Source organism: Lithobates pipiens, unplaced genomic scaffold, assembly GCF_037356315.1.
Source record: "Lithobates pipiens isolate NorthernLeopardFrog02 unplaced genomic scaffold, aLitPip1_a1.2 Scaffold_22, whole genome shotgun sequence".
Taxonomy (NCBI): Eukaryota; Metazoa; Chordata; class Amphibia; order Anura; family Ranidae; genus Lithobates; species Lithobates pipiens.
Window position 1 is genome coordinate 22,152,063 of NW_027507784.1, and position 23,342 is coordinate 22,175,404.

The 23,342-nt window shown below is 40.3% G+C and overlaps 1 protein-coding gene across 1 annotated transcript in view; it reads right to left on the bottom strand.

The window, feature by feature from the left end:
* Positions 1–1,268: 1,268 nt before the first annotated feature.
* The window catches only part of LOC143923400 (uncharacterized), a 37,116-nt gene continuing 15,042 nt past the window's right edge, over positions 1,269–23,342 (bottom strand). Inside the window, exons 3-10 of the mRNA XM_077447058.1 lie at positions 22,517–22,720; positions 19,655–19,683; positions 18,117–18,522; positions 14,839–15,072; positions 10,824–10,849; positions 7,464–7,734; positions 4,227–4,427; positions 1,269–2,949 (exon numbers count right to left, since the gene is read on the bottom strand). Of these exons, the coding sequence (XP_077303184.1) occupies positions 1,625–2,949; positions 4,227–4,427; positions 7,464–7,734; positions 10,824–10,849; positions 14,839–15,072; positions 18,117–18,522; positions 19,655–19,683; positions 22,517–22,720 (2,696 nt within the window). The 3' untranslated portion in view covers positions 1,269–1,624. The remainder of the gene's footprint in view (positions 2,950–4,226; positions 4,428–7,463; positions 7,735–10,823; positions 10,850–14,838; positions 15,073–18,116; positions 18,523–19,654; positions 19,684–22,516; positions 22,721–23,342) is intronic.

The following is a 23,342-nucleotide window of genomic DNA, read 5'->3' on the forward strand; positions in this document are numbered from 1 at the left end:
TCATCTGAAGTTACGAATTATCCGTAATAATGAATGCCATATCTACATGACTGGAATGTAACAAATTAATAATAATAAGTAACAATAATAATAATAAAAAAAATATTATTATTATTGTTTATTATTATTTAGTTTTGTTCTTTTTTTTATTTATTTCAGATAATTCGTAACTTCAGATACATTTGTATTCATTAAGTTCACTAACAGACTAATTTGAAAGGAAATTCCAATACCTATAGTTTAATAGTTAGTTATTATTAGTAAGTTAGTTATTATATAGAATTTATGGATTTTTGGAGTTTCGTTCTTTCTAATTTTCGGATTCTCACATTTTTGGATTTTTAAATTTCCGATTTTCCAAATTTTCAGATTTCCGAATTTTTGAATTCTGAATTTTAGATTTTTCGCATTTACAAGTTTTCAAATTAGCGAATTTTCTTATTTTACAATTTTTTTTATTTTCTAATTTATGGAATTTCGAATTTCAGAAAAAAAACAAAAAATGAATGAAACGAAAACTAAATCTTACAATTTTTTTTTCGGCAGTGCACATGTCTAGCATTCAGTTCGGGAGAGACCCCAAGTTAGGACATGCTATGTAACAAAACTCTCCAATGGAGAGGGCCTGTACCATGTCCACGAGTGTTCCAGGCCTCGCAAAATATACAGTAGCTTCCCTCCATATCTTTAGGTTGAGGAGTAAGTGTAATGTGTGTAAAATAACTAGTTGAGGGAAATCAGTTGTTCCTGCTATTTCCCTCAAAATGGCTTTGCGGTCGGTGTCGGGCTACCGGCCACCAGGGGCCTTAACCCACACAAAAGAGCATTACCATGAGGCGAATACTTGATAAAAGTAACTATAAAGTTGGTGACATGTGGTTCCCCCACGTACCCACCAACACTACTGATTACCATTTATTCAGTATTCTATGGAGAACCGTATACGTGCTTTTCCCCACCTATGCACAAGATGGCCAAGACAAGGAGAAGAATTGCTGAAGGACTCTTTTGTGTGAACATTTTAACATAGGAGAAGCAGATTTTTCATCATAATAGATCCTCAACTTCTGGCCACTGTACTGCAAATAAAAATTTCAATGAAGTCCAAACTGAGACCAATACCTGTAGACTATAAAGGGTTTTACAACATATGACTGTTACTAGGATGTGAGAGCTTTGATACAATTGTGGTGTGGGCTGTTGAGCAGGATGATGTAGGCACATCCAACTCTGAATTCTTCTATTAAACCAGCACAGAGCCATGCATGGACACTGACCCGAGAATCTTTTATTTAAATTAATATACCTAACAACCATCAGCTTGTGGATCTATGTGTGCAAAATCAGAAGTCCAAAGTATGAACACAAAAATACAAATGTCCATATTCCTTGTATTTCCCTGGGTTGGATTATCCATTTGATATTGTCTCTGAAAGTTAATTGTTCATGAGGGTCTTTTTGTCTTGAGTTTTCATCAGGTCTATTAGTTGGCGTCTCAGGTGTCCCAGTTGCCTCACAAACATCTGAAGGCTCAGCATTTTCAGAGTTCTGATGACACTTCCGTTACATTATTTTCCTTTGCTCCCTTCAGTACATTGGTTTCGTTTGCTGTACTTGGCTCAGTCTATTTATTAGTTTCGCCTTCATCTCCTTTATTCAAATTTTCTGCAGCATTACCTCCATCTACTTTATTCTTTGTGTCCTTCTCTCCGCCAGAATTATTTGTGTCCTTCTCTCCGCCAGAATTCTGTGTGTTCTTTTCTCCGGCAGAATTATCTGTGTCCTTTCCGGCAGAATTATTTGCATCCTTTCCGGCAGATTTATCTGTGTCCTTTCCGGCAGAATTATTTGCGTCCTTTCCGGCAGAATTATCTGTGTCCTTTCCGGCAGAATTATTTGCGTCCTTTCCGGCAGATTTATCTGTGTCCTTTCCGGCAGAATTATTTGCGTCCTTTCCGGCAGAATTATCTGTGTCCTTTCCGGCAGAATTATTTGTGTCCTTTCCAGCAGAATTATTTGCGTCCTTTCCGGCAGAATTATTTGCGTCCTTTCCGGCAGAATTATCTGTGTCCTTTCCGGCAGAATTATCTGCGTCCTTTCCGGCAGAATTATTTGCTTCCTTTCCGGCAGAATTATTTGTGTTCTTTCCGGCAGAACTATCTGTGTCCTTTCCGGCAGAATTATTTGCGTCCTTTCCGGCAGAATTATTTGCGTCCTTTCCGGCAGAATTATCTGTGTCCTTTCCGGCAGAATTATTTGCTTCCTTTCTGGCAGAATTATTTGTGTTCTTTCCGGCAGAATTATTTGCGTCCTTTCCAGCAGATTTATCTGTGTCCTCTCTGGCAGAATTATCTGTGTCCTTTCCGGCAGAATTATTTGCGTCCTTTCCGGCAGAATTATCTGTGTCCCTTCCGGCAGAATTATTTGCTTCCTTTCCGGCAGAATTATTTGTGTTCTTTCCGGCAGAATTATCTGTGTCCTTTCCGGCAGAATTATTTGCTTCCTTTCCGGCAGAATTATTTGTGTTCTTTCCGGCAGAACTATCTGTGTCCTTTCCGGCAGAATTATTTGCGTCCTTTCCGGCAGAATTATTTGCGTCCTTTCCGGCAGAATTATCTGCGTCCTTTCCGGCAGAATTATTTGCGTCCTTTCCGGCAGAATTATTTGCTTCCTTTCTGGCAGAATTATTTGTGTTCTTTCCGGCAGAATTATTTGCGTCCTTTCCGGCAGAATTATTTGTGTTCTTTCCGGCAGAATTATCTGTGTCCTTTCCGGCAGAATTATTTGCTTCCTTTCCGGCAGAATTATTTGTGTTCTTTCTGGCAGAATTATCTGTGTCCTTTCCGGCAGAATTATTTGCGTCCTTTCCGGCAGAATTATTTGTGTCCTTTCTGGCAGAATTCCCTTTCTCGTTCTCTCCGGAAGACGTCTCTGCTCCTTTTGGTGTCTCTGTTTCAAGCGGGAAAAACATTATTTATTTATTTATTTTTTATCCAAATGCACATTGCTACACAGTATATAAAACAATATGAAGAATTCTTACTTCAAGGTTTGACCCCTATTTTTATTAGGTTTATTCTTTCGTGAGATTACACATTGGTTATTTATTTTCTTAAAGTGCAGTTCCACTCATAAATGAAACTTCAGCTGATGTGATCCCCCCCCTCCCCCCTGGTGTCACATTTGGCACTTTTCAGGGGGGAGGGGGAGAGGAGATACCTGTCTAATCCAGATATTTGCTCTCACTTCCGGCGAAAGTTCACTGCAGTGTTCACGGCGATCTACGCCATGTCTGGCCCCTCCTCCGCTGTCTTCCGGGAGACATGTGGGTCCCAGAAGACAGCAGGGACCTTTCAGAACACGCAGCAGGACTCGCGCATACACAGTAGGGAAGCAGCCGCAAGGTTTCACTTTCTGATTCCCTTACTGAATGATGCCGACACCTCGACCCAGAGCCAAGGGGTGGGTCGGCTTCGGTGAGGATATTGCGGGCACCCTGGACAGGTAAGTGTCCATATTTTAAAAGTCAGAAGCTGCAGGATTTGTAGCTGCTGACTTTTATTTATTTATTTATTTTTTCCAGGCAGAAGTCCACTTTAAATCTACTAAAAACATTTTAAGAAATATCTGCTTCCTCTATTATTTTACCAATAAATTATAAAGATACTCGCCCTCTGGTATAATGCGCCCACATCCGCCGGGTAGACTTTGTGGGTAAGATAGGGTGCACTCCAATATTACCCTTTTCTTTTTTTTTTCTATTGTGGGTCTGTTGTATCTGTATATTATTGAATGTTATACACACTATTTATTTTCTCTCTGTTCATAGAAATCAAGTTGATGCTTGTTCTGTTAATGTATTTAAGAAGAAGAAGAAGCGGAAGTGCATCCGCGAATGATGTCGAGCAATAACTATACAACTACATGTGACAACTAAAGAGTACTAGCCTTTAGATGTCACTGCATATGTGTCTTATTGAATATACAAAGCAATTGAGTATCCCATAGCAACACATACTGGTGTCTCTATTTTATAAATGTTTGTCTTTTTTAACCAATGAATATTTGTAATAAACTTATTTTTTTTAAATTATGTTGCGTTTGTAAAGCCTTTGTACGGTACCATGAAAAGTCCATAGTAGCCTCAATTCAATACTCCTCTCTTCAATGTTTAGGACATAGGTACCTTTTATGAATATTATATAGTTGGCACATTCTCTATATACCTGCTTCGTCTATCGCAGGAGACACAAATATTTCCATCAGCTTGGACAGAAGTATTTCTTTATCCTTCTTCTCTTCCGGGGTGAAAAGAAGAAGATTGCGAGCGTACTTTCGGATGCTGGGCTGAGTGTATAGAATCCTCTGCTTTTCCTTTGATCCGCTGTCCTTGAGGTCATCTATTACCACTAAAATGTTGCATCGTCCTGTGCCAGATAGAAAGACAGTAATATCCTATTACCAGTGGTGTACTTAGGTTTTGTGCCACCCTAGGCCTGACTAAACTTGCGCACCCCCTAATTTAAATATGACCCCCCCTCCCTTTTTGGGACCTGCCCTGTCATCTTCATGGGAGGAGGACAGAGGGACACCGTGGGAGAAGGAAAGAGGGACACCATGGGAGGAGAGATGGACACTGTGGGGAGAAAACAGAGGGAGGGCATGGGAAGAGGTCTGAGGGACACCGTGGGGGAGGAGGAGAGAGGGACGCCATAGGAGGAGGAGGACAGAGGGATGCCATAGGAGGAGGAGCACAATGGGACACCATGGGAAGAGGACAGAAGGACACCATGGGAGGAGGAAAGAAGAACACCTTGGGAAGAGGACAGAGGGACGCCATGGGAGGGGGAAAGATGGATGCCATTGGGGGAAGACAGAGGGATGCCAGGGGAGGAGGACAGAGGGATGCCTTGGGAAGAGGACAGAGGGACGCCATGGGAGGAGGACAGAGGGATGCTGTGGGAGAAGGACAGAGGGACGCCTTGGGAGAAGGACAGAGGGATGCCGTTGGGGGAAGACAGAGGGATGCCAGGGGAGTAGGACAGAGGGACACCGTGAGAGAAGGACAGAGGGATGGCATGAGAGGAGGACAGAGGGACGCCGTGGGAGAAAGACAGAGGGATGCCGTGGGAAGAAGAGAGAGGGACGCCATGAAAGGAGGACAGAGAGATACTGTGGGAGGAGGACAGAGGGACACAGTGGGAAGAGGACAGAGGGATGCTGTGAGAGGAGGACAGAGGGATGCTGTGGGAGGAGGACAGAGGGATGCCATGGGAGGAGGACAGAGGGATGGCATGAGAGGAGGACAGAGGGACGCTGTGGCAGAAGGACAGAGGGGCGCCATGGCAGAAGGACAGAGGGAATGCGTGGAGGGAGGACAGAGGGATGGCATGAGAGGAGGACAGAGGGACGCCGTGGGAGAAGGACAGAGGGATGCCGTGGGAAGAGGACAGAGGGATGCTGGGGGAGGAAGACAGAGGGACGCAGTGGGAAGAGGAAAGAGGGATGCCATGAGAGGAGAACAGAGAGCAAGAGCACAGAGCAGGATGTGGCATCTTTTAATTTGGGGGAAGAGGGGGGCAAGGGGATATGTGTTGGGGAAGGGTAGAGGACATGTGCTACACCTTCAGTGTGCAGCTCTCCCCGCAGCCCCACTACTACTTACCTGAGCCCCATCTCAATCCAGCGATGTGCACAAAAGTGGGGCTTCTGTTCCAGGTCTCTCCCTCCTCATTGGCTGAGACACACTGTCAATCACAGCCAGTGAGGAGGGAGCAGGGGACGGGCCTGAGCCACTCTCCGTGTGTCCCATAAACACACAGAAGTGAGTCAAAAGTGAGCACACACTTGCTTTTGGGGCACCTAGCAAGGGGAAGTGCCAGAAGCACCTGCAGGGGGACCCGAGAAGAGGAAGATTTTGGCTTTTCTATGCAAAACCATTACACAGAGCAGGTAAGTATAACATTCTTATTATTTTAATTGAACCACCGTAATTTGCCCCTTCCCAGTTGAATATATGTACATTATCTTTGATACCCTACTTTTCAGTCCTTGGGAATAATAAAAATACTCCGCACTTCCTAGTATGGAGGAGCATGTGACGCGTTCCATGTGAAAGTGCTAATGTGCTTAGTGATTTGTCCAGTGCTTTAGCATTGAGGCTGCGTGGGAGGAAGTGGTACTTGAACTAGGTGGCGGTTGAGTGAAGGAAAGGTGAATATGTAATGTTTGATTGGGTGGGGGGGGGGGACATTAAAGTGTACAGTATATATAGCCAAAACTGTTTTCTTTTTTCATTTTCTAGAGTAGGGAGGATTGTCTCCTCTATCAAATTGTCATTGCTTTCTCTTATCCCACTGGATACATTCAGCCTCTATACTTGTCCTGGTGCCCATTGTCTTTGGGACAAAAAATGTGGGAAAATACTAATACCGGAATAGAGAGGAAAATGTCCAAGTGGAGATAACTATTCATGTGACAACTTTCTAAATCGGAGGGGGAGGGGGATTCCATTTACTTTGTGGAGATTTCCTCCCACTTTCTCTTGCATCCCTGACACAGGAAATTAAGGGAAATCTCACCAAGAGGACATAAACAGCGAAAAAAAAAAAAAAAAAAAAAAAGTTAATGAATACATACACTGTAATGCTGCGTACTCATGGACGGAATTTCCAATGGAAACTGCCTGATGGGAGCTTTTCATCGGATTTTCCGACCGTGTGTATGCCCATTGGTCATTTTCTGTCTGCATTTCTGACGGTCTTTAGATTGAGAGACTGTTCTTAATTTTTCAGACGGAAAACCTTTCTATCGGATTTTTCGATTGTGTGCTTCTATTCCGACACGCAAAATTCCGACGCATGCTCGGAAACAATTCGACGCATGCTTGAAAGCATTAAACTTCCCTTTTATAGTGCCGCCGAACATGTTGCATGTCGTGGTGTTATTGACCGTCTGAATTTGGGGTGACTGCGTGTAGACAAAACCGTTTGAGCGAAATTCCGTCGAAAATTCCGATGGGAAAACTATCAGAGTTTTTTCCAATGAGAATTCTGATCGTGTGTACGCGGCATCAGGTGAACCTGTTGCTTTTCTTTGCATGGACAAAACTTGGGTTACAATTAAACTCTTATAATGTATATTGGTATAGAACATTTTGGCTGCATATACATGTAAAGTTGGTGGGTAATTTCTGCTATAATGAGTTATATAAATGTACAGTACATGCTGCCTCCCAACGTTCTGAGATGTGTAAGACAACTTATAGATTAAATATTTCTTTGCATGATTTTTTTAACCTCTAATTTTTCTAATCGACATTTCATAGCCAATATCTGTCCTGTGTCTTGTCCTGGCACTCCAAAGCATGCATTGCTTAGAAGACACATAATAAATTTTACTTTAAGGGTCAAGTTAATTTGTTCAATCGAAGACTTTACCATTGGTTACATGTGACTATTTACCAAGTGCAGATGACATATATTCTATTTCCATGTCATACAAGGAGTCTGTGACATCAGTGATATTGACTCTCCCTCTGTTCTTGGTGTGATACAGGATCGCAAAGGTACAATTAGGGACCTCTTTATAAAAATCTTCATATCCTTTGTTAGATATATAAAACGGTCTGACATCAGTCACAAAATCCTGACATTTTGGTGATTTCAGCAATTTCTCCAACCAGTCATAGTCCTCTTTTGCAGATCTGGAGAAGATCCCGACGATCCTAGGTCCCTACAGAGATACATTTTGGGTTAAACATCAGACATGGACCTTCTGAACTTGAGAACCAATCTTAGATTACACCGTATTCTATTCTATGTGGTTGAGAGAAGATATATAGATTTTTGAAAAGTATAAGATAAATAATAATGAATTGGGTTGAGCAAAATCTGAAGTATTTTCTTTTCTTTCATTTTGGACATCACTTTGAAAAAAATGTGTTGGGGTCAATATGGAAGGTAAAATTTTGATTTTTTAGTGTTTTTTTTTTTAATTCAATAGATTTTTTATTAAAAATTTAAATCCACATACAGAAAAGGAGGAGACATATGCAATGAAGCTACAGTTAAAGCATGGTCTAGAAGTCAACAGGATATGATAGTAGCCTGTGCACAACCCTTATAAGACATAAGACATTGCAGCAGTACATAGGAGAGTTGTTCTAATGATATAAATGTGAAGAGGAAGAAGGTGGAATTGGGAGGGAAAGTGATATGAAGGGTAAAGGTGGGTGGGAAGGGTAAAGAGATTAGACATGTGCATTCGTTTTCGTCCGAATGCATTTTCGTCTGAATTTCAGGAATTTTCGTTATCGTTTTAACAAACAATAACGAACGTGCAGAGTCCGAAAAATGAATGATCCAACATAAACAAATGCTTTATTTTCGTTTTCATTGTGACAACAGTTTCATATAGATAGGAGATTCGACATGATGCTGACAATAGTGATCTGTGTCCATCGAAACCTGTGGTCGAATGTGCCTAACCTTAGCTCTATTAGTCCAAGATTATTCTACATAGAGAGAAAAGATTTCAACATAGAGAGAAAAGATTCGACATAGAAAAAAGATTCAACATTATAGAGACAATAGCAAAAAAGGTCGAATGTGCCCAACCTAACTCTATTAGTCCAAGATTATTCGATATAGAGAGAAAAGATTCGACATAGAGAGAAAAGATTCGACATAGAGAGAAAAGATTTGACATAGAGAGAAAAGATTTGACATAGAGAGAAAAGATTCGACATAGAGAGAAAAGATTCAACATTATAGAGACAATAGCAAAAAAAAAAAGTTTGAATGTGCCTAACCTAAGTCTATTAGTCCAAGATTATTCTACATAGAGAGAAAAGATTCAACATAGAGAGAAAAGATTCAACATAGAGAGAATAGATTTGACATAGAGAGAAAAGATTTGACATAGAGAGAAAAGATTTGACATAGAGAGAAAAGATTTCAACATAGAGAGAAAAGATTCCACATAGAGAGAAAAGATTTGACATTATAGAGACAATAGCAAAAAAGGTCAAATGTGCCTAACCTAACTCTATTAGTCCAAGATTATTCCACATAGAGAGAAAAGATTTGACATGAAGATTTGACGAAGCAGTCACTGCGAGCGGACATTTATGGTGAAATTCTCCGCCCATAGGCTATAGAAGAATTCTAATGTTGGTTGACTAGTAATAATAATTAATAAATATAATTATTACTAGTGTCATACAACATTAGAATTCTACTATAGCTTGTAGGCGGAACAATAGACTGGACATGTACGATTGCGGCGTCATACAGTTTAGCTGCTCCGTTGAATCTTCATAATCTCCATAAGCCTTCAATGGCGGATTCGACCTTAATTATTACGGATTTTCGGACTAATGCATTTTTTTTAACGAAACGAAATAAATAAAAACAAATTTCGGGAGTAACTAAATAAATGTATTTTTCGGACGAAAACAAAATTCTGAAACAAAATATTTCAGTGCGCACATGTCTAAAAGAGATACAACACAACAATCAAAACAATTACAACAGGTAATTGTGACCAGTCATCAAAGGAAAAAGGATGTTTTAGGTCAGCAAGGGGTAACTATGCGCTTAGGATGGTTTAACCATGGTGACTACAGAGTAGAACATTTTTTTGTACACTGCAAGGTTTTACGAGCAATCCATTTTTGGGTGGTTTGTAAGAGTGCAATAGGCTTGAAATGGCGCTTGATTGTCAAAGAATAGGGATGAGCTGAGTGATCGGGAATTCCCAGCTGCAAAAGCAAAGGGGTGGGGATAAGGGGCGACGTTGTTGCCTAAATATGACAGGTTCTTGTCCTCTTCAACATGGGGACAAGGTGGTTTGCAAGGGTACTACCACTGGCAAAGTACCCCCCCCCCCAAATAGTGAGGGCATGTGGCCAGGTTTTGTTCAGGAGGGGGCCGCACCCTCATCCTCCACTTTACTGGCCTGCCAAGCTACATGCACAGATAAAGGTCTGATGTCTGTGAATTTTTTCGGGGGAGGGGGGTACCTCATGCTTTCTTTTTTCTTGTTTTTTGTGTTGAGTTCCCTCTTAAAATTCATACCAGACCTGACCTTTTTTACCATGACAATGACATTACCTTGGAGACTTCACTGTTATCCACCGGAGCTTTCAGTAGAGGGCAAGAAGTCATCAGGATGAGATGCGTGTTGGCAGTTGGTGTATATTTTTCTTTCAGCGAGAGTTGGCATCAGACATCTACATGGCTGAACATGATTGATGATGGACATACATCGTAGGACTTTTGTTTTTATTGTTAAAGAGGACTTCCAGATTCCAATAAGTAGACCCTCAGATCCTCACAACCAGGGAGTCAGAGTTGTGGGGAAGATGCCCTTGTCCTCATCAACATGAAGACATGAGGACAAGCTACTTTGCCAAGGAGTTCCTCCACTGGCAAGGAAACCCCCTCACATTGAGTGCATGTAGTCTGGTACGGTTCAGGATGGGTAACATGCTTGCCCCCCTTCCCTGGACTATCAGGCAGCATGCTCAGATTAAGGTCTAATATGGATTTTTTGAGTGGACCTCAGGCTTGTCTCTTGATTTTTGCTGGGGTTCCCGCCTTATAGAACTTGGGGGTGACCTCCTGCTGTTTTTTTTGCATGAGTCCGCCTTAAAAATATGTTGAATTCTTAAAGGCATACACATATGGCATGAGCCCCTAAAGCGGAAGAGTCATTGTGCCAAGCAGGGACTAAAGTTACAAAAGGTGATTGGAAAGCAGAGACCCAGCAAAAAAAATGCTTACACTGTATATAAAAAAAATGATATTTTAAAACCTTACCGGCCATGGTGGATCAGATCCCTGAACTGTGAGATTAAAACAGAATGGAAATAAAATGAATAAACCTTATAGATTAAAGCAGTGTTTATCAATTCTTCAAAAAGTCTTTCTAATACAAAGAATACCACCATCAATCGTTTTTTTCATAACAGTAATAAATGAGAAAAATAAAGTAAAAGTCAGCAATGACATAGGCACATATAACAGATAAATATATGAAATGATGAAATATAAAATTGCAATATTTTACAATATTTAGTACTAAGGTTAGTATAATCCATCCTGTGTTTTTAAAAGATAATTAACCACTTGAGCCCTGGAAGATTTTACCCCCTTCATGACCAGGCCATGGTTTGTAATTTGACACTGCACTACTTTCACTGGTAATTGGTCGTGCAGCCTTGTACCCGAATTAAATTTATGTAAGTTCTTTTCACGCAAATAGAGATATATTTGGTGGTATTTAAACACCACTGGGTATTTTATTTTTTATTATATAAACAAAAAATTTTTTTTGAAAAAAAAAAAATATATATATTCTTTACTTTATGTTATAAAACATATCCAATAAAAAAATGTAAACAAAATCAAATTTCTTTACAAATTTATGTCAAAATGTATTCTGCTGCTTATATAAAATCTATCTTATATATCTATCTTATATAAAATTATATAAAATCTCAATAAGTTTATATCAATTGGTTTTGAAAGTCAGAGTGAAAGTTATAGCATCTACAGACAATAGTATATACAGTATACTGGAATTTGTATTTATTTCTTTATATTAGTCATGGCAGTAACTAGTGGGTCAATTCCCACCCCTAGTGTCAGTTAGTGTCAGATTGGCAATATATATATATATATATATATATATATATATATATATATATATATATATGTATATATATGTATATATATACCTATCCCATTATAAGTCGCCATAGATCGCTGGAATTAGTAGTATAAAAAAAATTTAAAATAAAGATTTCAGTATATATGCCATAGCATCTACAAACAATAGTATATACAGTATACTGGAATTTGTATTTATTTCTTTATATTAGTCATGGCAGTAACTAGTGGGTCAGTTCCCACCCCTAGTCTCAGTTAGTGCCAGATTGGCAATCTATATATATATATATATATATATATATATATATATATATATGTGTGTATATACCTATCCAGTTATAAGTCACCATAGATCGCTGGAATTAGTAGTATAAAAAAAAAATTTAAATAAAGATTTCAGTATATATATGCCATAGTTTCGACAAACTATAACTTTCATGCAAACCAATCAATATGCACTTATTGGGATTTGTTTAAAACCCAAAACATGTAGCAGAATATTTAAGAAATTAGGAAAGGTATAGGAGATTTTTAAGGTGCTAAATTAGAACAAAATAGTTTTATAAAAAGTAGAAATTTATTCAAGCAATAAAAAACAGACATACAAAAATAGATATTGATATTACAGTACTGATGCATGTGCTGACTGATTTCATCGCTACATGTTTCGCCTTGATAATTGGCTTTTTCTGGAGATTTAATTGATATCAGGCACAATGAGCACTAGAAATAAACAGAAATTAAAAAAAAAATCTGTTTATTTCTAGTGCTCATTGTGCCTGATATCAATTAAATCTTCGGAAGAAGCCAATTATCAAGGTGAAACGTATAGAGTTGAAATCAGTCAGCACATTAAAATCTGTTTATTTCTAGTGCTCATTGTGCCTGATATCAATTAAATCTCCTGAAGAAGCCAGTTATCAAGGTGAAAGATGTAGAGATGAAATTAGTCAGCACATGAAAATCTGTTTATTTCTAGTGCTCATTGTGCCTGATATCAATTATATCTCCGGAAGAAGCCAATTATCAAGGTGAAACATGTAGCGATGAAACCAGTCAGCACATATATCAGTACTGTAATATCAATATCTATTTTGTATGTCTGCTTTGATTGCTTGAATAAATTTCTACTTTTTATAAAACTATTTTGTTCTAATTTAGCAACTTAAAAAATCCCATATACCTTTCCTAATTTCTTAAACATTTCTAAGGGACGTGGTGTTTTTTTTTCTAGATAATGGGCAAAACACCTTCTCTCCCATGTAGCACAATACATTTTGGACAAAATTTATGAAAACATTTGATTTTCTTAATTTTTTTATTGGATATGTTTTATACCAGAAAGTAAAAAAATATAGTTGTTTTTTTTTTCAAAATTTTTGGTATTTTTTTTTTTGTTTATATTGCAAAAAACAAAAAAAAACAGTGGTGATTAAATACTACCAAAATAAAACTCTATTTGTGTGTAGCACTAACCCCCAAAGGAGCTTCTGGTTTGATTGGGCTTACCGTTACCTTCTTCAGCTCGATTTGTGTCTAGGGGTTTCCCGCGGTAAATGGCCCAGAAATTTTAGAGACTGACGACAGATCCGCTTAAAGGGATTTTTATTTGCAAAAACGTAGTTAACGAACAGTCTCTCAGTATAGGATCAGAGGGTTAGGTGAAAAGTCCAAGTACTCTTATGCCGCGTACACACGATTGGAATTCTCATCGGAAAAAGCTCTGATGGTTTTCCCGACGGAATTCCGGCGGAATTCGGCTCAAGCTGTCTTGCCTACACACGGTCACATCAAATTCCGATCGTTTATAACGTGTTGACGTACAACACGTACGACGTGACTAGAAAAAGGAAGTTCAATAGCCAGTAGTCAATAGCTTCTGTCTCGTAGTTGAATCTGAGCATGCGTGATTTTTGGCGTGTCGGAATTACATACACACGATGGGAATTACCGATAGAAAGTTTTTCCGTCGGGAAAATTGAGAACATGCTATCAATTTTTGGCTGGCGGTAATTCGGACAGCTAAATTCCGATGGAGCGTACACACGGTCGCATTTTCCGATGAAAAGCTCTCATCGGTCTTTTTCTGGCTGGAATTCCAATCGTGTGTGTGCGGCATTTGTGACAAAGTCAATAATAAAGAACTTGCTTACTTCGACTAAATCCAGAGAATAGCCATTCACAGCTGGATGTTCACTCAAGTTGGATAGTCTCTCTATCACAAGGCCTAGCAGCCAACGAGGTGCTTGAATCAGGAATAAGTCTCTGCCACAGACTCTGTTGTAGAACACGTAGGAAACTAGGACTTGTAGAACACTCGTGTGGTACCTGGATCTTTCAGCCAATTTGGAGACACCGCACAAGATAGGATTCACTCAGGTCCTTCAGCCTCACCAGGCTCTTGCTAAGAAGCCAACCCTTGCGTGGCCTTCTTCTGAAGAGTCCTCCCACTGGATAGCTACGAAGTTGCTTGGCTTCTCCACAACCGGAGACAGCCCCGAACCACCTCCAAATCCTTTCCTTAGTTTCCTTGCCTAGCCAGCCCCGAGACATAAAGTCGGGTGGATCCGCACCCCAGGCCATAGCCTTCCTGGGGGCTGGTCAGGAGGACCAGGACCATGGAGTCAGAACATACTTCTGGACCTGAACCCTGAACCACATGACATCCGCATCATAAGTACCCTCTCCCAGAAAGCACCGCAAGAGTGACACTCCCACTGGGCGGGCTCCGAGAAAAATTGACCTTAAAGCACCCAACCAAATTGTGTTTCCATGCCCGCTAGAAGAGACAGCGCCCCCTATGGCCAGGCCGAACACTCTATAGTCCAGCCAGACTGATGCTGAGGACAAAATTTGGAATAATTATACCCAAACCAAGCTGCAGTTCAGGTGTAACAATTAAAAACATATAGTGCGTGCTCTTCAGGAGCCGGCGCTACATGTGTGAAAAAAATTATATCAATTTAGTTTGGGTATAGCATTGCATAACCGCGCAATCGCCAATTAGCAAAAAAAAAATGCCTTGGTCACGAAGGGGGTAAAATCTTCAGGAGCTGAAGTGGTTAATGCATGCAATATCCAGTTTATTTCTTTTATTAAACATTTAAAAATAATTCAACAACTTCTAGACAGAGAAAGACGGTGATGATTCAGAAACTCTTACTTTTCTCATCGATCAGATTTTGGAACTTTTTCATTTTTTGTGCAGTTTCTTCTTTGGCGACTGTCAGGCTCCTGGCGAGATGTGTGAGATAATCCGTCTCTTTCTCCCTCTTCCAAAAAAGAAAAAGGTGTTTGGAAAGGCTGCTGATAGGTAATTTATTGTAGAGTTGTGTGGCTTCTTTCTCCGTGGATTTATTCTCCAGATTATCTATCACCACAATTGTATTCTTATTTTCTGCAATTAAAAAAAACAAAACAGTTACAGTAAGATTATTACATGAAATATTTTCAAAACCATTTATGGACTGATGATCTTCTGTTCTTTGTCCCTATTCAATCGCTGTGTTGATACACCACCAAAGCAAAAAAAAAAGGTTCAAATGTATCCATATAATGAGGCCGCCATGCACATCAACACAAAACGTTGACTCAAAAAAAAAAAATATCAAATTTATTACTCATACATCACAAAAAAAAAAAAAAAAACTTTAAAAAAAAAACGGAATCCTAATCTGCAAACCCCACAAGTTGATGTTTAGAAATGTTTTAGGATACATATATAAGCCTACATGACTGCGTATACATATATAATAACAACATAGGCCAAAAAGTGGCTCATATATGTTGTGTATAATTACAACAGGGCAGTGCCGGGACAAGGTCATCCAGCGCCCAGGGCAAAGGCGCCAAATTGCCCTCCCCTTTCCCTTACGGTTAGGGTCAGGGTGCCCCCTACCCCTGCAATAAACCATTGCACCAGGGGCAGCCACCCCTCCTGCCCACCCCTTGTCCCAGCCCTGCGACAGGGTATCCCATGTGCCTACACATTTCTTGAAGTGGGGTAGGGAGGGGAAAAAGAGTTCACAGGCCCGAAGCTTTATTGAACTGCCAAAGGATACATAGTGGGAGGGAGAGGGTGGGCGGGGGACAAGGGGAAATCTTCAGACCTCCTCTTCCTCCTTAAAGTCCGTCAAGTGATGTGAGAAGGAACGCTGCAGACTCTGGTAACCAGAGCCCCCAATTACATCAGTGTTCCCAGCATTCCCCTTTAATCAGGGTTCCCAGAGCCTCTCCTTACTTTAGAGTTATCCCCCTACATCGGAGATCCCAGCATTCCCCTTTAATCAGGGATCCCAGATCACCACTTATATTAGAGTCTGCAGAGAGCCCCCCTTAAATCAGAGTCTGCGGAGTGCCATTTACATCAGAGTCTGCAGAGCCTCCTTACATAAGAGTCCACAAAGCCCACCTACATCAGAGTCTGCAGAGCCTCCTTACATCGGAGTCCACAAAGCCCACCTACATCAGAGTCTGCAGAGCTCCCCTTACATAAGAGTCCACAGAGCTGCCCCTTACATCAGAGTCTACAGAATTTTCACTTGCTCTGTAAGGGGGATCTCTGTGGACTCTGGAATGTAAAGGGAACCCCGATTTAAGGGGGGCTTTGATGTAAGGGGGAATGCTGTGGGAACTCTCATGTGAGGCGGTCACTGCTCACCAAAGCCCCCCTTACATCACATAGAGTCCACAGAGCACCCCTTACATTGGAGTCCCTCTCACATTAGTTTACTCACTGGGAGGCAGGAGAGAGAAGGGAGGGAGGGGGGAGACTTTGCTCACAGTGGACGGATGGAGAGCTCACTCAGGCATTGGCACCTTTTTTCATCTGGCACCTGGACTTCAATCTTCCTGCCCACACTCCCCCTCCTCAGATGCATAGCACTGCTGGGGAGTGTGTGCGGGACATACACAGGAGGAGAGGGACGGGAGAAGAAGAAGCTGATCAGCTCTCTCTCTCTCCTCTCCCATCCGTGTGGGGGGAGGGAACTGTCAGCACTGGCTCTGTGCTGTGAGAGAGAGACATGCAGCTCAGAGCCCTGCAGCCACTAGGGCCCCCCCCCCCCATAGTGGTGAAACTCCAGGACCTGGTCGCTAGTATGACCATTGCGACCCTGATAGTTCCGCCACTAGTTATAAATAAATTCCAGTGTTTCTAAAAGGGCAATTGGATAAACAGCTCTATATTTTTACTATATCTGATCTATAAACCATAGACTTTGGATGTACAATTAGATAAATGGCTATATATTTAGGATGTATCCGGTCTATAAACCAGAGGTTCTGGATGAACAGTTAGATAAATGGCTCTATATTTAGGATGTATCCGGTCTATAAACCAGAGGCTCTGGATGGACAGTTGGATAAATGGCTCTCTATTTAGGATGTATCCGGTCTATAAACCAGAGGCCCTGGATGGACAGTTGGAAAAATGGTTCTATATTGTGGATGTATCTGGTTTATGAACCAGATGCTCTGGATGGACAGTTGGATAAATGGTTCTATATTTAGGATGTATCTGTCTATAAACCAGAGGCTCTGGATGGACAGTTGGATAAATGGCTCTATATTTAGGATGTATCTGGTCTATAAACCAGAGGCTCTGGATGGACAGTTGGATAAATGGCTCTATATTCAGATGTATCCGGTCTATAAACCAGAGGTTCTCAATGGACAGTTGGATAAATGGCTCTATTTTTAGGATGTATCCAGTCTATAAACCAGAGGCCCTGGAAGGACAGTTGGAAAAATGGTTCTATATTTGGATGTATCTGGTCTATAAACCAGAGGCTCTGGATGGACAGTTGGATACATAGCTCTATATTTGGATGTATCTGGTCCATAAACCAGAGGTTTTCGATGGCCAGTTGGATAAATGGCTCTATATTTGGATGTATCCGTTCTATAAACCAGAGGTTCTGGATGGACAGTTGGATAAATGGCTCTATATTTAGGATGTATCCGGTCTATAAACCAGAGGCTTCGGATGGACAGTTGGATAAATGGCTCTATATTTTGGATGTATCTGGTCTATAAATCAAAGGCTTTGGGTGCATAGTTCAATAAATGGTTCTATATTTAGAATGTATCTGATCTATAAACCAGAGGTTCTGGATGGACAGTTGGATAAATGGCTCTATATTTGGATGTATCCGGTCTATAAACCAGAGGTCCTGGATTGACAGTTGGATAAATGGTTCTATATTTAGGATTTACCGAGTCTATAAATCAGAGGCTTTGGGTGCACAGTTGGATAAATGGCTGTAACTCTGCTTTAAAGATGAAGCAGCTGGTTGCCCTGGGTTGGATCTAGAGTTGTAAGAACATATTTTGTGTAAAATAGTGGAAATTTCTCCCTCGACAGCCAATAAATGAAACGTCTTCATACTGGCATAGCTATTGTATATGAAGAGCCCATTGGATAGTTGGATATACACTTACCAAAAATAGACAGAAGCTTCACACTGTTGGGTAGCTGAGAACAAAATAACTTCAGGCTTTCCTTGCTAAAATATAAAATGTAAGTGGTGACAGACGAGGCCTGCTCTGTGATTTTCTCCAGTTCACTTCCGGTCACATTGACGGTCTCCACATCCTTCACTGTGTCCCTGAAATACGGAGACCGCAGAAGTGTCAGCAGCCAATGACTGTCGGTCTTTGGCCAGGACACAATGCGGATGGCCGGCTTCACATCTTCATGCCTTTCTAGTTGTGTTTTATTGTTTGGTGGAGTTTGTTTCTTTTTCATCATGTTGTCCTTGTCCTGTTTATTTGGTTGTTGCTTTTTCTTCTTATCTTGTTTGCCCTGTTTAGTTTTCTCGGTTGTTTGTGACACTTGCTTCACTTCCTAAAGTAAAAGTACAGAAATATACAAAATAAATAATACTTAAAGAGGAGCTGCAGTCTTCTCACATAATTTGGAAAAAAAAGAACATCTTCGCCATTCTGAAGCTGCTGCTCCTGCTTCACTTTCCTGGATTTACAGACACACACAGGCACACCTCCAGCTCTGCAGCTCTCATGGGCCCTCTGTCAGGAACAGTGTTATTGCTTGGATCGCCTGCTGGTGTCACTGTTTCTTTCGGCATCAAAGGGTGCAGTTCTGGTGGCCACCAGCGGGTGTCTCCCAGCAAATGGACATTCTAGTGATCTAGCTGCACCTGATGTGGAATTGCTGGGAGTATATAAGTCCTTCACTGAGGCTCAGTGCTTCAGATTTCCTTCCTGCAAGCCTTGTCCCTGCCTGATCTGATCTGTTGCCAGAAACCTGTTCCTGATCTGCTTCCTGCCCTGTCCTGGACTCTGTTTTCCTGTACCTGGTTCCTCAAACTTGTCCCCTGATTCCTGTCTTGGCTCCCCTTGCTTCTGCTTCCTCCACCTGCCCTCCTGTTCCCCTTGTCTCTCACCCCAGCCTTGTTGTTATATATGTGTTCCCTTTCCGTGTGTGTATATATAGTTAGTTAGTTAGGTTAGGGTTTTGGGGTTACTGTGTATTATTTGCATTCTTGCTTGTTCATGGTTTGCTGTGTTTGGTTTGCAAGTGTGTCTTTATCCTTAATAAATATATATTTATATTTTCACTCACCTTTTGAGCCTGATTCCTTTAGTGCAGCCCATTGATCTATTTACTCTGTGCTGGATGCCTCTGTTAGGCATCTCTTCCATGACACCCTCTTATGACTCACCCCACCCCCCCCCCCCCCCACTCCCGGCAAACTCTCACGAGAGTCAGAGAGCGAGCTGTGCATGATGTCATAAGCCTAGGCCAATGACCAGACAGGAAACAGGAAGTGGGCTGTATAAGGGATTTACTGGCAGAAAAAAAAAGGTTTTACTATCCAAAGTTAAAACAACAACAACAAGGGCAGGAGATTTAATAGATGGAAAGATGAAAAAAATGACTGAAGTTCCGCTTTAATAATAATTATTGGCCTATCTCTCTTTAGTGAAGAACTTACTGTTATTGAGGAATCTCTTACCTCGTGTCCACTTGGTTTCTCTTGAAGACCTGTTAGTAAGAGAAGATCAGTGTAAGAGAAAGTTCCTGCATCTTTCAATGCCTTGACCAGGCCCACTGCCTCCGAAAATCACAATTACATCACTTTCCTCATATCTCAACTAGACCAGTTGAAGGACCAATGCAGGATTACCTTGACTACAATCTATATACAGACACGGCAGTGTCTTTTTTTTTTTTCGCAAGAAGATTCAACACTATTCTGGGTATAATATTTTAACAGTATATAAGCAGCCTTGGGACATGGAACACTTCGGCTTGCATTTTATTTTTTCCAGGCTTGGTAGAGCAATATACTAATGTATAGGCATGAAGTGAAGGCCCCTTTATTATGGGAGGCTCAACTAAAGAATGTAGAAAGTAACAAGAAACTTATTGTATTGGTATCAGCCAAAATAGGGAGGCAGAGCAGCCAACTGAATCTTACAGCATCTCCCAAATACAGTGGAACCTTGGTTAATGAGTAACGCGGTTAACGAGCGTTTTGAAAGACGAGCAAACTTTTTTTTTTATTCTGACTCGGTTTGTCTCACAAAACAAGCAGAATTCGGGCTAATGGGGAGTGCAGGGGACACTTGGAACGGTTCGCAGCCGTTCAGAAATACTCAGAAAACACTCGGAAATATTGCATTCCTGAGTGTTTCCGAGCTTTTCCGAGGCTTTCCAAGTTCAGCCGAGCTCACCCCGAGTATTTCCGAGGCTCTCCGGTGCCCTCCAACCCCACCCCTGGTCACATGCGGTATTGCATGCAACAGAAGTCAATGCGGAACGACTTATCTTTATTTCCATTGACTTCTATGGGGAAACTCGCTTTGATATGCGAGTGCTTTGGATTACACGTATTTTCCTCGAATGGATTATGCTCGTGATCCAAGGTTCCACTGTACTAGACTTTCTAGCAAGTACTCAGTGTAGATTCATATTATGCATTGCATTAATGCATGTGTATTAATGCAACATAATATTGTGCATTAACCCCTTGCCAGCCAGCAGTTCAACATATATTGCTGGTCGTCAGTTTTGCAGTTCACCCGAAACGTACGGGGTACATCACGGGGGAAACTTTCTGATTTCTCGTGCTGTGATTAGACAGAGCACAAGTTGTTCAGCAGGCTCGCAGCCAATGATTTTGGCTGTGATTCTGCTAAATGGCTTTGGCCAAGCACAGCCCCAATCTGTGTGTGCTAGTAAACACACAAGCCAGGTTTGGCTGGTTCTGCCTCCCGATTTCACTTACAAGCAAACAAACAAAATCCCAATAAGTATATATTGATTGGTTTGCGCAAGAGTTATAGCGTCTACAGACTATTTATTTTTACTATTGACGGTGGCAATCAACAACTTATATTGGGACTGCAACATTGCGGTGGACAAATCGGACACCTAATTGGCAGGTTTTTTTGGGGACCAGGGACATTAATACAGTGATCAGTGCTAAAAATATGCACTGTCACAGTATTAATGAAACTGGCATGGAAGGGGTGAACATCAGGGGCAATCAAAGTGTTAAATGTGTTCCCTAGGAGTGCTTACTAACTGTGGGGGAGGTGCTTTAACTGGGGGAAGGTAATGATTTGTGTTCTTGCTTAGCAGAAACACAGGATCAGTACATTCCCCTTTCACAGAATGGAGGTCTGCCTTGTTTACATAGACAGACTGCCGTTCTGCCTATGTCTCGACTAATCGGCGGGTCCCAGTGGACATCGAGTCCGCTGGACTTGCTGATTGGCTCCACTGTGTCCAATCATGCCGGCGGTGGCCCAGACCCGGAAGTATCATATCACATACTAGATATGTGATCTGGCACAGAGCGGCCACCCTGTAACAGTATATGTGTTTATTATTAATTTGCTTTACACAAAACCTTTCCAATACACTGCCGAAAAATGTGTTAATTTTCGTTTGTTTCATTTGTATCTTTTTTATTTTTTGTGTCATTTATTATGATCGCAATTCGCTAATTCAAAAATGTGTGAATTTGTAAATTAGAAAAATTTGCAAATTTGTAAATTAGAAAAATTTGCAAATTTGTAAATTAGAAAAATTTGCAAATTTGTAAATTAGAAAATCCGAAAAAGAAGAACGAAAATTCTAAAGAATAACTAACTAACTAATAATAACTAACTATTAAATTATAGGTATTGGAATTTCCTTTCAAATTTGGCTGCTGGTGAATGTAATGGAATACAAATTTATCCGAAATGACAAATTATCCTAAATAACAAATACCATATCTAAACAAATGGAACGTAACAAATTATTAATAATAAATAACAATAATAATAATAATAAAAATGTATTATTATATATTATTATTTAGTTTCGTTCCATTTGTTTATTTATTTCTAAACAAATGGGATGGAATGAATTCATAATAAAGAATTTCAAAAAAATGTATTATTATTATTGTTGCTATTTATTATTATTAATTTATTATGCTCGATTCGTTTAGGTATGGCCATTATTTATTTTGGATAATTTGTAACTTTGGATAAATTTGCATTAGTTACATTCACTAACAGCCAAATTTGAATGGAAATTCCAATATCTATAAGTTAATAGTTGGTTATTATTTCAGATTTTCAAATTTCCGAATTTCCAAATTTTCAAATTTTCGAATATACGAATTTATGAATATTAGAATTTACGAATATTCCGAAAAATTGGTTAAACGGGTTTTCGTTAATTCAGATATTTCCGAATTAACAAATTTGTTGAAATTAGTTTAAAAAAAAACTAATTTGGAAGGAAACGAATTACACATGTCTACTTTCCCAACCCATTTACAACTTGACCAACAAGTCCTCCTAAAGCCGACACTTACCTGTTGGACTGATCAGGGATTTTTTCAACTTTTCTATTTTTTCCAGCATCTCTTTAACAATATCTTCCCTGGTGATCAAGTCCAGCTCTGCCCGTGAAAATCTGAACTGATAAAGAGTATTGGAAAATTGGTTTTCTTCCCACTTATCCTTCCACTTCTTCATATCATCTTCTTCTCCAATCAGCACAATCACTTTTTGTGTCCCTAGCCGATGAGACACAAAAACAAAAATGTCATTCAAAGCCACGATCTTCATCTATCTTAAACATTGGTATACAAAATACCGGTCCCTTATACAGTGGTCTTATGGTCATTTTGGGTGCCAAATTACAGGCTGCTAGCGCTTTGTCAAGAGTACTGTAATTGGGGTGCTGATCCTTACAAGGATCGTTCGTTATATTGCACCTAACCTGTGTAAAACATTGACAGCTGTTGGGATGGCTCTAGGTTTAATACCATATCTAAGTGTCATCATTTGTATGTCCTGGATGTATAATTTGCACCATGACTTGATCATAAGCCTCTAATAAATTTTGAAAGAGGGTCTTCAATCAGTTTCTGTTGGCCAATGCATGATGTGAGGAGCACAGAGCAAGGCAATGAGTCGACCTAAAGAGAGAAAAATTGGAAGGAGGACTATTAAGGCTGCCACTGCAATCCCAATGGGGAAAGAAAAGTACTCAAGGGTATAGATAAAATATTAAAATGTATTAAATATCATCATTAAAACATGTCACAGATATAAGTGCATGGGTATGCTGTGGTATGTACATTCTCCCATATATGACAAATATGACTGGATAGGGAAACCTACAACATACAGGGA